Source organism: Histomonas meleagridis, assembly GCF_020186115.1.
Source record: "Histomonas meleagridis strain 2922-C6/04-10x chromosome Unknown contig_59, whole genome shotgun sequence".
Taxonomy (NCBI): Eukaryota; Parabasalia; order Tritrichomonadida; family Dientamoebidae; genus Histomonas; species Histomonas meleagridis.
In genome coordinates this window covers 285136-304386 of record NW_027150901.1, presented here as the reverse complement: position 1 = coordinate 304386, position 19251 = coordinate 285136, and the positions used below count along the sequence as shown (strand labels likewise).

The 19251-nt window shown below is 28.0% G+C and overlaps 3 protein-coding genes across 3 annotated transcripts; 2 read left to right on the top strand and 1 right to left on the bottom strand.

The window, feature by feature from the left end:
- Positions 1–166: 166 nt before the first annotated feature.
- GO595_007840 (Ribonuclease H2 subunit A) lies at positions 167–973 on the bottom strand (the record flags this gene model as incomplete). The annotated part of the gene is made up of 1 exon (XM_067921348.1): positions 167–973. One exon carries the CDS (start codon positions 971–973, stop codon positions 167–169), a length of 807 nt encoding a protein of 268 aa, XP_067772070.1.
- An 8699-nt stretch (positions 974–9672) lies between these two features.
- On the top strand, positions 9673–12222 carry GO595_007839 (CAP domain-containing protein; the record flags this gene model as incomplete). Its single annotated transcript, XM_067921346.1, has 1 exon — positions 9673–12222. One exon carries the CDS (start codon positions 9673–9675, stop codon positions 12220–12222), a length of 2550 nt encoding a protein of 849 aa, XP_067772069.1.
- Positions 12223–16453: 4231 nt separating this feature from the next.
- Positions 16454–18169, top strand: GO595_007838 (PHD-finger family protein; the record flags this gene model as incomplete). Its single annotated transcript, XM_067921345.1, has 1 exon — positions 16454–18169. One exon carries the CDS (start codon positions 16454–16456, stop codon positions 18167–18169), a length of 1716 nt encoding a protein of 571 aa, XP_067772068.1.
- Between the last annotated feature and the right edge of the window lie 1082 nt (positions 18170–19251).

The following is a 19251-nucleotide window of genomic DNA, read 5'->3' as shown; positions in this document are numbered from 1 at the left end:
TATCAAATTGACCAAAAATTAAACAACAAATCTGTTTTACAAAAAACAAACCTTAGTACACTAAGATCTAATTTTATCAAATTTAAAAAGAAAAAGAGGAAAAAATAAAACGAATTGCAAACATTTATCAAAGTTTTGGAATTAATTCTCACAATGAAAGTTTTATTTATTCATTTTTTTTGAGCAGAACTGGACGTACCCATCTTTGAGCATAAAATGTCGAGTCAATCGGCAACTTTGGTTTAGAGTCATAGTCTTCTTCCAATTCATTTTTAGCAAAAATGTCTTTTATTGTTCCCCAACTGAAGCGAACAATTGAAGGAAAACCAAAAACATTATCGAAATTAGTCTTCAACCACTCGACGGTGACTGGATCACCGGGATATCCGGAACCAAACTCTGTTGTCGCATTAATTTCAGGTTCTTCAAATATGTAATCTCTAACAAGTTGATCACGAAGAACTTTTGCATTAATCGAAGCGGCACTAACAACTTTAAATTTTGAATCAGCACGAGGTGTAACAGTAATTTCAATGTTTGGAAAGAAGTGTTTGAGTTTTTCTTGGTATTTAGCTTCAGGTCCAACAGTATCAACATACAATTTTTTGATCTGAAGACCGGCATCTAAAGCAGCTTGAACTAGCATCCGCGCTGAATCGTGACTCATTTCATTGAGATTAATTTCTTTTGGTGCAAGCATTTTGGCCGATATTTCAACTGAAGATAAAACGCGAACGCCAAAACCAACAGGAAGATTTTTTAGACGTTTAAGATTTTCTTCTCTCTGATGAGGCGTTAGTTTTTTTGAGTCATTCACAGAAGTTGGCCATTTATATCCAACTTCAGCAAATGCGGAACCATAAACCATTGGACCAAGAGCTGGCCCACGCCCTGCTTCGTCAATACCCATTTCAAGGGGAATACCTTTTAGCTCATCAGGAAATGACATATTGACCTCTTCCTTCCATTGCATCTTAAAGGAAAAGTGACAACGGAACGTTAAAATAGGTACCAAGTGTAAACGGTTTCGGCTTAACAGGGGGTCAAAAAGCTCGAAAATCAATCAAGTATAAAAGTTATTCAGATTATTTCAACAATACGTAATAGTATAAGAACACTTTGTTTTACCTTTTTTGTAATATTACTTGTCAATACTGATTTAATATTTAATTCACCAATTTTTACCATTTGATGTTTTTGTGCTCTCCAACACACAGCCAGGTTCTAAGAAATTTCGCAAATTTGTTTTTTATAGGAAATTTCATGATATCGTCAGCATGAATCCATTCAATAAACGATACAACGGCTGTTTACACAAAAAAGTGATTGGAAAAACAGTTGTGACATACGGTTATTATATTCAAAACTTTAACTGTTTTTTTACAACCAGATTGATTTTGAATTGCCAATAAAAACACAACTTATATTCCAGTCTTATTACTGACTAAAATTAAACAATGGGTCATTTGATTAGTGTCTTAGTATATACTATTAGCCCATATGCAACAGCATCTAGAGAAGTAACTGCAACAATTGTTTCACGTCTGAATCAAATTCTAATTAATGATACTTTATGGTATGAAAATGATATGATAGGAATATCCACTGCTCCAGGAACCCTTACTTGTTACGTCAATATTCCCTACTTATACTCAAGAGGTACCTTCTCTGCATATGAATCTATGATTTTTTTTCAAAGTACCGAAACTGTTACTTTCAATGCTTACTTTCCATATACCGCGTCAGGAGGTATAATTTCTTTTACCACAGATATACAGTTTACTTTAGCAGACCAGAGAAGGATTGACTTTATGTACTCATATGGTTCTACTGCTTCATCTGATAATCCAGAACTTGATTTAGTTTTTATACACTCTATGTCTTATTTAATCATTTCGTTAGAATTAGGTACAGGAGTCAATTCACAACAAATTTCAATATCATTAACAGGGCTATCTCGAGATGGGGTTTTTAACACAGAAACTGGTGTTGCATCTGCAACAGAAGATTCTAGCGTTTGGGACATTACAAACAATTATCATATTGAAAGTAATAATAACAAAACATTAACATATCCAATGATAATAATTCCTCAAACAGTTTCTAATGGTGTTACTGTAACTGTTATGACAAACGATGGTATGGTGAGAAAGGAAACATTGCAATTTCCTGAAGACCAAATTTCTTCTTCTCAATGCTATGAATTTAATTTAAAAACCACAAGTACACTCACATATACTAAATCAGATACATATACTAAATCAAATACTTATACTAAATCAGATACAATTAAATTAAACACAATCTCAATATCGAATACTTCATTACAAATAAATGCATTTACAGATTCACATTCATTAACTCTAAATTCATTTATTTTAACATATTCAAACGTTATTATAGAAACAATTACTTTCACTATTTTTGTAACTAATACTCTTTTATTTTATTTAATCAATTCTTCTTATTTCTCCACATTCACCGAATTCATATTTTATGATTACATTTCGATTCGTTTCCCTTCATATAACTCTTTTTATGTTTTATTCCCTTATTCAAATGATATAAATAATAGCAAAGTAAGAAATCTTATTATTATTATTGTTGTTTGTGCTTTAGTTGTAATTGCAATTATAACTTTTCTTGTAATTTTGTTAATTCGTAATCGAAACAAAAATAACAAGGAGGAACTTAAATCAAAAAGTACAAATTCTACTGAAACTGAAACAAATAACAACTTTATACAGTGTCTAAATATGTCACATATTGATGAAGATCCTTTTGCAAATGATTTCAAAGAAGAAAACCATTTTGATAAAATATAATTAAAATAAAATGCTTAATTTTTGCTGAACACAATCAGTACATTAAATTATTTATAACACATAGAAATCCCATCTTACCATAAAATATCTCATTTTATAATCATTTACTATTCATTAACATTTGTTATTTAGATTGAATCTCCAATGTATAATATTATATTAAAATTAAAAGTTTTATTTTCACTTTTTTCAAATGTGTGTAGTTATTTAATATATCAAAATGAGAAAAAATCAAATAATAAATTCTTAACTCAGGAAAGATTGCTGATAAAAATTGCAATTTAAAGAAGTGTGAGCAGTGCATTTGACATCACAGTGCCAATATTTCTAATATACAAAATGTAATATTTATATTTGAAATTAAAACAATCTACTAAACCAATTTTTAGATTTTTTTGCATTTTTGCGTTTTTTATATATTGTCGCAGTTATTTATACTTTTCAATACTTTACTCATTGCCGACTTTTAATAAGAATTTTTTTTTTTTACAGTACAGGAAAGCAAAAAATGTCCATAGGCATGGATATTTTTTTCTGTCTCGTGACAAAACCGTAAAAGTGGAAAAATACTTTGGCCAGCTTTTTATGTCCGATGGCCAAAATTACTGGCTGATGAACGTTTATTAATTATGGCGGTTTTTTCTGTGTACATTTTTTGCTGTCCGGGACTGTAATTTACTTAATTCTTTTTAAATAAATTCAATTGTTTGTTCTTTAGAGACGTAAGCCATCTCTATATGCATTCATAGAGGCTCCGATTAATAATTTGTCGCGTGATCAGATCCCATTTATTTCTCCAACTCATTAAAAGTTCATCTTTATTTATTACAAAAATGCAAAAATCATCATAGTTGTTTAAATGAATTATTCTAAATACACACAAATTTGATAAAAAGTTTATTCATTGCCGAGTTTCGAATTTTAGTTTATTTTATTGATAAATCAAAAAACCATATGAAATGTTTTGCATGTTGTTTCAAAAATGATTGCATTAACGAAGAATAAAAAAAAGAGACTTAATGTTGCAATAAATCTGTTCTAAAATATATGTAAAAAGAAAAGGATCATGTTTAAACAAATCAGATCCAAATCATTTTACATTTTTTTAAACGGTTAACCGTTCAGAAATAGCCTACACTCGTTTTTTTGATACATTTTATCTACATCTTATTAGGGCGGGTCGAAATGTCCATTTTATGGTATTTTGTCCGCCAGCGGTCCAGGTGAGATGGACCAATGGCCATGATTTTTTCAGAAGTGATCACTTCCCAGCGTCAAATGTTTTTCCTCTAATTCTAAGTTTAGAAAAATATTATCATGAAATTATTGATTATTTGAACAAGAAAATTGATTATGATTCAATTCATCGGAAAGTAATTAATCGTTTAAAAGTTACAGGTTATTATCAACTTATAAAACTTACTTAATTTATTACATTCCAAGGAAGAGAATTTGCTAAACAAGTTGAAATTTCACAATTATCTATTGACATTTAATCAAAATTAAAACTTGATAATAATGATTTAAGATTACTTGATGCAGTAAAAATTATCAAAAAATAATTGATCGAAGATATAATGGAGTACAAAATGAAGAAGAAGAGGAAGAAGTTCAATTAACCATCGATCAAGATCATATTATTGATAATCAATATATTAAATACAATCAAGAAGAAGAAGAAGAATTTATTGAAGAAGAAGAATATAGTGAAGACGATATGCATTACTATTTCAATTATGAAGTAAGGGAAGAAATAAATGAAGACTTATTTACAATGGAAGCATTGCTAGAAAGAACAATAAATATTGCTGAAATGTTCAAATATGAAAAAATGGAAATTAATTTAGTACGTGAAAAGTTTATCTATTGGTTTACAGAAGATTATAATAATTGACCATTACGATCACAGATAAATTTCGAAACACATAGATATATCAAATTTCTGAAATCTGATAATGATTGGAAATTTTTTTTAAGAATTTGCTCGCTTCTTATAACTATTCAAGCAACAAAGGCATCAGCAGAACGAGGGTTTCCTAAATTGAAAAAAATTAAATCTGATTTAAGAACAAGAATGGAAGAACAGTTAGAAGAAGCGGGAATTTTTCTTTCATAATTTTAATCAAAATATATTATAATAATTTTTTTTATCTTTTTCTCTTTTGTTGTTCATTGAAGAGACCGTTAAAAATACGTTATCCCCACTTATGCTTTCCCCCATTTGGGGTCCAAATCCAATGGGTTGCCAACCCTACTATAACTATTTTAATGGGATAATAGATTATATTTTAACAGTTTTAAAAGAAAATTATAAAATGGATATCAGAAATATGAACGTTACATTTATGTGAACTTTAGAATAAAATTTTTATCGGGTTTTTCCTATTATAAGTCGACATAAAATGTTTTTTTCTCGGGGGGCCTGTGCGAAATCCTCGGAATTTATTTCAGGATGGTGAGAACCTTATGTGCAATTTCGAGTGGTTCGGCAGAAAAGGCATAAGGCCGAACCACTCTATTATTTTCGCACATGGAAGGCGGCTTATCCCAATATAGGAGCGGTTTTTTGAATGCCCTCTCAATTCAAAACGATCAATTTCAACGCAAAAAAACAATCAGTCGTTATTGTCAAAGCTGGCTGGACAAATAAATAATGAAAAATCTCATTCTGGAAATTGAAATTGATCGTTATAACTACGATAAGTATTCAATCCATTTCTAGTTCTTCAAGTTAATTGATTTGACTATTCAAATGGGTGCACTCGAAAGCGCTGTCTACAGGATACGTTCATTTAATGATGGACCCTACGTTGCAAGAGGTAGGTGGGGGCGATATTTAGGTCACACAGGGGATCTTGCGCCACCTGATAAACCTGATATTTTAATTGAGAATGACACTTATCCAAAGAAAATCACTATTTTTGGTATAGGCACAACAGGAAAAACAACTCTTTGTGAACTTTTACAAGGAATTGATCATGGTGATTATGAACCAACTTTTGTGAATACCTATAATATTGAAGATGACAAGAAACAAATTTATTTATGGGATCTCGGAGGAGTTGAAAAATATTCAGAACTTTATCATATCTTCGTCCATCGTTCAGATAAGATAATTATTGTTAGTAGTCCTGATCAACCTAATTGTTTAAAAACCTTCGATGCATTAGAGCAAATTCGAGATTTTCTTGGTAAACCTCAGTTTATTATTGTATACAATAACAAAAGTGATAAATCATATGAAAAATTATTTTCATTAGATGATTTAAAGGAAAAATGTGAAAAACACCTGAAAGATTATGATTACAAAATATTTGAAGTTTCATTACTAGAAAATATAAATACTGAATCGCTTATTGAAGAAATAATAAAATTTTTAGTTTTTGTAATATTTTTAGAAGCAGTTAAAGAGGTCGAATTCGGAATCCGAAAATATTCAAACAAAGTAAATATAATTTTCAAATGTTTTGTTGTGTATAATTTTTTATAAATTTTTTCCTTTATAGAGTATACTGTTATTTACATGAAAAATGGAACGATAAATAGAGGTGCAGACAAATTTAAATTTTCAATTTTTTTTTTTTAAATATATATATATAAATATGCTCTCCTTTATGTACTGATATCTTATATGTGATTTGTTTTGTTCAATTTTTTATGTTTAAAATGAATTCATAAAAAATGGGATTTCTAACATTTTTCATTTGATTTAATTATATTTTACTCATATGTCTATAAATAAGATGTAATTTTTATTTTATTCACAAAATGATCAAAAATATGAAATTTTATATTTTTTCATTTTTGACGTAAAGATGCGAAACATGATATTATTTATTCATTATATACTAATTAAAAATCGAAGCAAAATAATATCTATAATATTTTTTAATATTATAATATTAAACTAATCGTAAATGAGAAGTAAAAAATGAAAATGTTTTTTCGAATTTGATTTATTTTTTATTTATAGATCTCTAAATATTTGAATCAATTCCTTTGTGTCCATGAAGTAATTTAACTATATCTATATGACCATTTGAAGATGAAATCATAAGTGCTGTTTCAAATAATTTAAATAGTTCCTAAATATGATTTAGGAATTCTAAAATTAAATAAAAATTTCCATAGTTAATATCAATTCCTTTTTGTTCAAGAAGAAATTTCATTAATTCGAAATTTCCTGACTCTGTTACACAAGTTAAAGTTTTCTTTTGAAGTTTACAATCATTCATAATATATTTCACTAAAAAAATATTACCAATTTTCCTAAATTTGATTTTTATAGAAATATTCAAAATTTACCTTCGGAAGGATTTATATAATCTTTATGCAATTTTATGTTCATTAACAGGTTATTTTATTTTGCTTTTTTATTATGGATGGTTAAAGGTGCAATGCGATAATACAGATATAGAAAAGAAGAAGGAAAATTATTCGTCAATATTTACAATGGACTTTTGCATTGATTGTAATTATTTAAGTTCGGTAATACATTCTTTTCAATTAATTGAAAACGAGTTTTGTTTGTCAAGGATAGGTTCCATCCTATCTGAACATAATTTTTCACAATTAATATACTAATAGTATATTAAATCAAACAATTGTATCAATTGAAAGATCTTTCAATGAATTATTAATTTTAAAAATAAATAAAAATTGGATTGAACCCAAAATAGAAAAAAGATTATAATGGGAGTAATATTGGATGTGGTAAAATAATTCTTGAAAATGAGCTGATTTCTACAGTAAGAATATTCGCAATTAAAATATAAGCAAGAACTAAGATAAAATTCCCAAAAGAAGGACCTTATTATGAAATACAATGTGAAAATGTTGATTATGAAATATTTGATTCTGGGGAAATGAATTAATTAATTTTCTTTGTGTGGACATTTTCTTAAAAAATAAAATTAGTGCAAACAGATGGTCAATGCATTTATCTAGGTATAAAATTACCCAAAAAGTAGGAAGAAATATTGTCGCGAGATACGTAACATCAATAAATAAGTACCGATTTCCACAAATATCAGAAGATGAAATCCAGGAAATATGTGATAATGATGTTGAGATTATTTAGTAAACACCATCCAAATAAGCTACTTATTATTGAGAAGCATCAATGTATAAAAATGAGAATCAATTAATGATTTCAATTTATATTTAGTATTATAAAGCATAATTTATATTACCTATAATAAATAAATTATTAAATTATTATAATGTATATAGATACATAGCATATATATTATATATTAATAAAAATATTTTCATTTTATGTCGAGTTTATAACTGATAAACTGAACACTATATGAGGTGAATATGAACACAAAAATTTTTACGTTTTGTATCAATATTGAATGAACTGTAAAGTTGAAGTGATCCTTTAACGTATAATTCGAGTGAAAAAGTCAACCCTGATTGGCTACATATTTCATTCTTATAAATATCAAATAAATAATAAACATATTTTTTGCAATGCCATAGAAAAAGCTAATTCACTATAAAACGAAATTTTGATATTTATTATCATTATCTTAATAATTTCAAAATAATTTTCTGATTTTTCAATTTTAACTAAGAAATCAACAATTTATTTATGAAAATTTGATTATTTTCAAAATGAAAAATTATTTCTGATGTAATATATTAAACACCTAAAATCATGTGCGTACCCCAATTTAATGTGAAGATATATTTATTTCATTTTCAAGTGTCAAATCTTTAAATAAAAGTTTTTGTCTTCTAAATATATAAAAATATCACCTACTGTTATTATTAATATTTGATATATATTTTTTAATAATTAATATAATGAAAACGACAAGATAATTATATTCTTTTCGATGTCGAACGACCGTTTAGAGCTTAGGACCCGTTTTATTTTTTTCAACCGTTTGTCACCTCATCTGGGCCATTGGCCCAGTTTTTCTCAACTCTATGCATAAAATATTCAAGAATTTATTATAATATTTTTTATTGTTTCTTGGTGAAGCATATGTAAATACTGTTTGAAATCATTTAAATAATTACCAAATAGAATCTTAAAATGAAATATTAAATTGATGAACATCTTTATCATTAATATCAATTCTCTCATGTTCATGAAGTAATTTCATCATATAAGTATTTCACATCTCCAAAGGCAAAAACATTTGGATACATCAATAAAAAATCATTAATTTTTTTTTTTAAAACTTAATTTTTAAATTATACACTTAATTCTAATAAATTTGACTTGATATATCATTTTAATTATATATTTATAATATATATTTTATTTAATTATTTAATAATTTCAAGGATGTAATGAGATATTTTTATTTCATTAAATGAATTTCCTTAACGGTCGCCAAATGGTGTTTTTGACTAATCTATAATACAAATTCGTTTTTCTGACCTTTCATTAGAAGATCTGAGCAATGAGTCAGAAATAAACAGCAACCACAACAGAAATATACTTTTGGGCCTTTTTTATTAAAAAGCAAGGATGAGCAAAAAATGAACCTGAAACAAACAGTGGTGATTTGTTGTAAATTTTTTCTGAGAGTTTCACGAGTTCTTGTTGTTCCTTGGCGTATATTATCCTGGATATAGTTTTGATATCAATTGTTGTTTGATTCAAATTAATTTAAATGAAGCATGATATTGAACGCCATTTTGCTTTTCGATAAACGGTCAAACAAGTTACTGTAAAATTATCGTTTGAAAGTTAACCGCTAAACATCGTTTAATCCCGTGTCGACATGCTATTCAAAAATTTTAATAAACAATTCAAAACAGGGAATAAATTGTTTGAATAACTCCCAAATTTTGAGGTTCGCTATTGAACAGAACATTTTGCAAAATGCTGTGTATCTTTCTCCAAGCATGTTTTTCTGCCACAGTAACATGGCCAGAACTTGAAAATAGAACACCTCAAGAAGTTTGTTCAAAGTATAACACACTTCACGTATATACTCATGGATATAAATGTCATGTTGCAAGTTCTGATGAATGTGGTGTTGGGTACCAAACAGATGCGGACAAAAGTGATGCACTTAACGTAATGAACTTCTACCGTTATGCTTGTGGTCTCAATGATTTAGTTCAATCCCAAGATGCTGCTGTAATTCAAAGCGAAATGGAAGCGTGCAAAATCATGGAAGCAAATGGCATCTTCAGTCATGATTTAACAGACCAAAGTCTTACTTGTTGGACGCAAGCAGGATCAACAGGTGCTTCCAGTTCCAATATTTATTGGTCCAGTGGAACAGCATGTGGTTCTAACTCCATTGCAAGTTACATGGATGATCGTGGTGTTTCATCTTGTGGACATCGACGATGGCTTTTACTTCCAACATTAAGTGAATTAGCACAAGGTGTCAATGGTCATTACTCTGCAACTAGAGTATTTGGTTTTAATAGGGTAGGCACATCTTCACCCATTTTTATTGCATATCCACCACCTGGAGCATTTCCTGTCAATTTAATTCCAGATGTTTGGACTTTTAGTAGACAATGGAATCCATCTGGAGGCTCTTTACACTCAATGCCATCAGATACACAAGTATCAGTAACATATGATGGAACAGCTATTTCACTTTCAGATGTATCAACCGACACTCAAAATAGTGCAATGTATTCTGGTGTTGTTTTCTTCACGCCTGCGTCTAAACCGACTAATGGACAAAAGGTTCAAGTTGTAATTACAAGTATGAGTGCCGACACTGAATGGCGATATAGTTTCCAAGCTGTTGATTGCAGTACCATAACTCAAACATCGACAAGAACTGCCACAAGTACAGCAACAAGTACATCGACAAGAACAGCAACAGGTACAGTTGCAACACCAACACCAACGCCAGAACCAACACCAGAACCTGTTACCGATCACTTAGATATTTATTACGTAAAATCAACACAAGGCAGAGAAGATAATGAGACACAAATTTACTTAACAACATTTAGTGAGCTTAATACACAAGAAATTCCAAGTACAATTAAATCAATTACTGTTCATTTAAGTCGGTCAATGACGTCAACAAACTATTTAAGCTTAGAAAATCTTCGAAATCAAATTGATTTAACATATATTTCGACAAGTTCAAGATATAACTGTTATGTTGATGCACATTTATTAACAAGAAGTGTTATAAACAAATTGACGTTTGATAAAGTCAATGTTAATTTAGTTAATTCTGATTTTACTTCAACAACTTTATTAAATATTAAATCGTTATCATTCATTAATGATGCTACAGTAGCAGATTATAATCAATTTGAAAAAATCAGCTTTTATAACCTTGAAGAAGTTGAATATTCCAATTATGACATGGCATTATCATTTGAAAAAATATCACAAAATTCACAAATTGGGTTCAGTGAAGATCTTTCTGAATTTATAATATCTGATAATATATCATTTAAATCTACAAGTCATCGAACAGAAGAAACAATTTCATCAAATTATCAAGAAATTAATATTAAGACATCAACATCATTCACATTAACAATTGATGAAAACACTACATCTAATACAAAAGTTAATTTCGAATTTACAAAAGCAAATCGAAAGATTACAATTCCATCGAAAGAATTTAAAGACGATTTTTCATTTGGACTTATATTAAATGAAAATGGTGCAGAAATAGAATTAGAAGATTCGAATATATTACCAGTCGAAGTTAAAGGTAAAGGTGAATTAAATATCGTTACACCAAATTCATATAATAAATTACAATTCACTAAATCAATAACAGTTGAATCAGGAAATATCGAAATTAATGTTCTCAGTTCTATTAATACTATTCAAGTTTCAATCGTAAATATGAATGGTGAATCTAAAATATCAACAAGATCAATAACAAGTCGAAATGGTTTATTATTAGCTAATAATAATCCAATGATTGAAATTGATCATTTATTAATCGAACGTGATTCAACATCAACAATTAGTAATAGTATAATTAACTCAATGGAAATGTTATATAATTCATATTTAGTATTTGAAGATTCATTAAACTTAACTTCAAATATCGTAATTAATTATGGAAATATGAATTATCAACAAAGTATTATCACATTAAACGTTTCAGATCTTACATATAAGGCAAATATAATGTTAAGGAAATATGGAGATGATTATCCTGAACATTTTAATGTCATTTCTGGCGATTCACAAATTTATACAGCTGATATATGCGGAAGTACTATAATTAATGAGGAAGATGATAGATACGAATTTAAATTAGAAGAAAATAATGGAATCACTACACTATCGGCAGACTTGAAAGCTGATAATACTGTGGTAATTGTGGTTGTAGTAGTAGTAGTAGTAATTGTAGTTATTGCAGCTCTAGTTGTGGTACTTGTAATTCTAAGAAGAAATAAGCATAGGAAGTCATCGTCTAGTTAATAAATAGTCTCGAATTCTAATTGTTTAATATTAAGTTTTCTTCGCTCGATTGTGAGCTTTACTCATACAATATACTTCTGTGTGATTTGATCGGTATATAAATTGAGTATGTTTGTTTGAGAATTAGCGGTTTTGATCATATATACAAACTGTATAAATATGGAATAAATGATATTTTAAGTAATTATCGAATACAACAATTTATATAAAAATATTATAATACAATAATTATAGAATTATACGAAATCATAAAAAAAAATATTGTACAGATAAAATTTCATGACAAATTATCATTATCTTCGTTATGCTTCATCATAAATTCTTAAAAAACAACTTTAAGTACTGTTGTTATAAAGATGACATTGAAAAATTTGATGTAATTTATTAATAAATTATATAAAAACGAACAATTGCAATGAAATTCATTTGCTTTGTTATAATCATAAGAATGAGGAAACCTTTTGTGGATAAATATGTCCTTCAACTGTAAAAAGTGTTAATAGTAAAGTAAAGTATTGTAATTTGAAGACGTTTGTATGTCAAAAGAAATGAGCAACAAAGATGCAATTCTTTCATTTTATTCATTTGGAAAGCATTCAGATCAACTTAATAATGGTACAACATTAATTCATTTATATGCATTTCAAGACCGAGATAAAGAATTAATGGATTGCATGGCAGATTCAGGAACAAATCCTCTTATTCAATCAGATTTGTTTGGGAATTCAGCTCTCCATTATGCTGCAGCAAGTTCTTCTTATTCATCTGCTAAATTTCTTGTCGGAGCATTTCGATCTCTTCATTTTTATAACATTGATTCTCTTACACCAAGCCACATAGCCTCCATTAAAGGAGATACTAACATGGTTGAAATACTTATGAAATCAGATGTTATGATGAAAGATTTGACATCAAAAAATTGGAGTAATCTTCATTTTGCCGTTTATTATGGGCATATTGACACTGCTCGATTTTTGTTAGAACATAATTGCCCACAAATTAACAATGTTGTTATCAGTTGTGATCCAATAATTAATATTCCAAATTCCAACACTACATTACAATTTTGTTCACCACTTGATATAGCTAAACATATGGCTAATGAAGAAATGATCAAATTACTATTAGAGCATAAAGCATTACCATCATTCCATTCATCAGTATATGAAAATAGTTTAAGAGGAGTCTCATTTCATCTTTTTTCAAATCGGTCTCCATATTATAACAAAGTTAATTTCAAAGAAGAAATCAACAAAAGTACAGTTCTTCATATCGCAGCTTCACGAGGATATTATCAATTATGTCATACATTAATTCAAGCTGGTGCATCACCGAACATTGAAGACAAATATCAAATGACACCACTTGATTATAGTGTCATTTTTGATTTATATCAAACATTTTTAGTATTATTAGAATACTCTAATTCACAAACAGCATCGAAAGCATGTTTTTTAGCATCTGATTTTTATCGACCAAAATATTTAGAGCGATTATTTAAAGTCACATTAGATTTCGAATATGTTAATTCAGATGGCGATAGTATCATTGTATATTTAATAAAACGAAAAGCGGAAGAATTAATTCCAGCTTTATTTAAGGAATATCCTAATTTTAATATTAGGGATTCATTAGGCGCATCATTATTTCATTATTTAGCAAGTTCATCATCATTAATGATTAATATATTAAAGAAAGATTTCGATTTCGATGGTAAAGATAATGAAGGATTAATACCATTATCATATGCAGTTCGTGCTGATAGTCAAATAGCTATTGAAGCTATTAAATCAAACTCTGATATAAATAGTGTTGATTCATTTGGTATGACACCAGTATTATATTCATTTATGAGTAATAATTTATTACGTTTTAATGATAAATCTAAAGAAATGAAATACACAATAAACGTTAAAAAACTTTATGAAACAAAACATGTAATAGAATCGAAAATTTCTTATTTCGATTATAATAAAGGAGAAGAACAAAAAATCGAATTTAATAAAACATTACAATTATATTCACAAAATTATAATGATTCATTAAATTCGAAATCAGTTGAATTATTTCTTAAGAAGACTAATGGAATTTTAAGAGGTTGTACTATATTACATGCAGCTATTTTATTCACATTAAATAGTCGAATAATTGCGGAATGTTTAAATGAATTTAATGATTTAATCGATATACCGGATGCAGAAGGTCGAACGCCATTACTATTAGCAGCTATGTTACAAAAAGGTAATTTCGTAGCTGTTTTAGTTAATAGAAATGCGTCATTATATTATCAAGATATTTATGGTAATTCATTATTTCATTATGTCGATGATCCTTTAGTATTTAAATGTATTCAAGACTTAGCGAATAATGTTCGAATTACTTCTGATTATATTAATAATAAAGGAGAAACACCTATACATATCTTATGTAAAAATGGTTCAGTACAAACATTAAAATTAATTATATCTATTATCGATGATTATTCATTATTATCATTACCTAATAAAGATGGATTAACACCATTAGATTATGCGTTTGAATCACATTCTAATGAATGTATGGATTTCTTACATTCACTTGGCGTTGAAAATAAATTACTTACAGCAGTACAACATAAAGATTTAAATGTTGCAACCAAATTAATCGAAAATGGTTATTCAGTAAATTCATCGAATAAATCACATTTCACACCATTACATTGTGCAGTATCGATAAATTCGATTGAAATTGTTAAATTCTTATTAGAAAAAGGAGCTGATATTAATAGTGTTACATCAAATGGTTTAACACCATTACATTTAGCAGCACAACTTAATAATTATGAATTATGTTCATTGTTATTAAATGAAGGAATGAATTTAACTGATAAAAAGCCTAATGAACAACCTTATTTATTAGCAACTGATCAAAAGGTTATTAATTTGTTATTACATTTTTGGAAGCGACAAAAATTTGCGAAAGATCTTTTAGATTTTTGTTTTTTAACACAACATATTAGTGCGTTAATCAAATTAAGTTTATCCGAATTAATACGAAATGATCAATCGAATTTATTTATACAAAACTTCATGAAGATAATAAATTTAATCGAATCTTCATCAACTAAATTTAAATCGATTATGAATAATCATGAATATAACTTTATGACATCGATTCATATAATGTTAAATTGTTTAATAATTGGTGATGTTGATTCTTATCTTGATACTTTCCAAAATAATGCAGTCGCTTCAATTAATACTTTGACAAATGGGTTATCATTCCATTTTAATCATCTTCAAGCTTATTTCGTTTTCGCTTTTCCTCTTCAATGGCATTTTTATGTGTTTTCATTTTTGAAGAGGTTTAATCCTGTTTTAATTAAAGATATCGATGACTTCCAAAAATTTAATCAAATCATTTCAAACTTCCATCAAAAAATCCAAAAAATTTCGCCAATATTTAAATCTTCTAAAAATTCTGTTCTTGAGCAATTAACGTCTCCCTACGAAAAAACGTTAGTTTCAAACCTCAATATAAACGAGCACCTTTCAATTAAAATCGACTGTATAATCTCACAAATTAACCGCCATCAGAAATTCATTTTTTCACCACAGAACTTTTTGAACGTGATGAAGACGTTTGGAAACGGTTTTGAGTTACCTAGAACTATACCTTTTATGAATCAAGAACATATACATGCTTATCTTATAGGTGACTATTTTCTTATTTCGTCTTCAAAGGACTCTTTTGGAATCCCTGTTTTCTTTACGAATGTATCTGTTGTAAATGAAGATGAATATGATTTCATAACTCCAATCGGATCATTTAGATTATCATTCACCGAAAATGATGTAATGAATTTCTACATGAAATACTCAATGTATTCGCTTCTAACATCAAAACAAGAATTTGGATATGGAGAAAGTAAAATTACAAATTTGGCTAAAAACTCAATCTTCGAATGTTTAGTTGTATACCAACTAAGAGGAGATACTAAAATACAATTTCATACAATGGCCGTGAAAGCTTCAAATGAAGGAGAATGTTATGATTCATGTTATGCAAAAGTAAATGAGTCATTACAGGACCCGCCTGTCTTTTTCAATGTTAAGGTGATAAACATTGAAGATGCGCCAAAAGCATTCACATTCATATGATGATGTGTTAAATAAAATGTCTATTTCCTGGTGTAAAGTCAGCACTTTTTTGTTTCAACACTTTATTTTTTACGTTTTCTTCACAGCCAAAAATGGAAGAAGTTGTGAATTGCTTTTGTAGCGATGATGAAGATGATGGAATTATGGTTGGCTGTGAAGTGTGTCACAAATGGCAACATGCAGAATGCGTTAATATTAATAATTTTAATATGCCTGAACATTATGTATGTCCTCGTTGCAGACATATTGAAATCGTATGTAAATGCGAAGTTGAAGGAGACCATCAACGATGTCTTATCCAATGTCAAAAATGTGGAAAATTTCAACATAAAAGACACACATTTATCGGGATTGGTAATATACCAAAACATTATGTTTGCTGTTTTTGCAATAGAACATCAACTTTTCGCCAAAAGAAAGAAATCAAGCCAATATTTTCTTTTTATCCAAACATGAAAGCTAAAGTTACTCCACGGAATCCATTACATTTTGCAATTCATCCTCCATCTGGTCCACTTATTAGTTATTTCAAAGAATTTACAGCGCCTATTGAACCACCCAAATTAATAGCGAAAGCTTATTCCGAGTTCAAAGAGATATTTTTTATTCATCATCCATTTATAAATTTCTTTGAGTATGAAACTTTCCATTGCATTGAATCAGTTGAAGACACATATACATTTTCATATTTTTTTGTTCGCCTTCTTTCATATATGTTGAATATATCATCATCACAAGTAATTCTTGTTCTAAATCACATCATATCAACAGATATTTATGATCGTCCGATACCAAAATGCTATCGTACTTTGCCAATTAACGTCCTCCCTCAAATTTCAATGCACAAACAAAATCTGAAATTTTCTGAAAGAGCGGAAACTGGACTTGAACAACATAAGAATGCTTATGTTATGAAACAAAAAATTAAGCTGCCTGAATTGGTAATTGAATTAGGACCATGTGGATATCCTACAGTTGTTTCCAAAAGTGATATTAAAAATAATGATTTTATTACAGAAATTTTTGGCAATGTTACAGAATTTGAAGAGCTTGATAGAAATGATTCAACTCCTTCTTCTAGTGCTTATATGATAACCGATACTAATACGATGATAGATTCGACCATGTTTGAAAATAATGCTATATATACACATATTCAAAGAGGATTTACTTCTAACTGTGAGGTTAGATATTTTAAACTCAATGGGAAGATGAGAGTTGGACTATTTGCAACTCATCCAACAATACTTCCATATTTTGGACGTAAGTCAACCAAAAGCGCCAATGATGAGATTGTCATCCATGCAGGCGAAGAACTTTTTCTTCCATTTGACATTACGCCAACTCTTCTTCGGAAATCAGTTGAATGGCGGGATGAGAAACCACAAAGAATCGATTATTCTATTGACTATTTTTTGCCACCGCCAGTCGGGGAGCACGTAGATTATAATATTGTGCTTCCTAATGAGAAATCAAAAGATACAAAATTATCGCAAGATAAAGAATCTGACATTGACTATACATTAAATGATTTCTTTGGCGGTAATACCGATTTTTCTTTTGAAATTAAGCAAACAAATGCCGAAATGTTTCCATTAAAGATCGATAAAGTAATTTCGCTTCCAACAAAAATGAGACACAAAACGCCAATAAACAAATTTAACGAGAAAAAAAGGAAAAACATTTGGTATAAAGACCCATATCCTTCGGTAAAACGTCGTCAAAATGCCCCGAAAAAGATTTTGAAATTTTGGGATATTGATGACGAACCTGTTTTTGTTGAGATGGAAGATAAAGATTTAAAATAAACTGTAAGTAATTTTTGTATATTTTGTATTGATTTTTTATGAAGTAAAAAAGTTTCAATAATTTCAAAATGAAAGAAAAATCAATTGCATTTTGTTATTCTGATGATATTTTATTATTTGAATTATGTATACAGTTAATATTTACGATAAAAATGAATTATACAAAGTTTGTTTTAATAGGTAATGCTTGCCTGCATTTTTAATATCTTATTCTAAAGATATATGCTTATTATTGATTTATTTTTAAAGTTTGTGGATTTTGTTCGAATAATTCCATAATTTTTTTGTAACCTTTCTCAGTTGCATACATAAGTGCTGTTTTCAATAATATATTTAAATTTCGGATATTATTTTGAAAAATCAAATTCACAATATATATTTCAAATAAAACAAATAAATAGATTTAGCATTAATATCAATTCCTTCTTGTTCAAGAAGTAATTTAACTATTTCTGTATAACCATTTTCAGATGCAAACATAAGTGCTGATTTAAATAATTTAAATAATTTTCAAATTTTATTTCAAAATATCAAATTATTCAAAACAAAACAATTTAAAATAAAAAAATATCTTTAGCATTAACATCAATTCCTTTTTGTTCAGGAAGCAATTTAACTATTTCTATATTACCTTTTTCAGAAGCTAATATAAGTGATGTAAAAAATATTTGAAATAATTTCGTTATAAAAAATATAATTACCAAATCATTAAAGTAAAAGAAAAATTACATAAATATATATTTGTTATATTAATATCTGTTTCTTTATGTTCAAGAATTAATTTAACTATTTCTGTGTTATCATTTGAAGTTGCGTATATAAGTGCTGTTTGAAATATTTTAAATAATTTCCAAATATTATTTTGAAATATAAAACAAAACAAATAAATTTTATTTTTAGCATTAACATCAATTCCTTCTTGTCCAAGAAGTAATTTAACTATTTCTGTATGACCATAAAAAGATGCTCTAATAAGTGCTGTATCAAATTGTTTGTATAATTTCCAAATATTATTTTAAAATATAAAATTGTTAAAATATGCATTTAATAAAACAATTAAATATTTTTAGCATTAATATCAA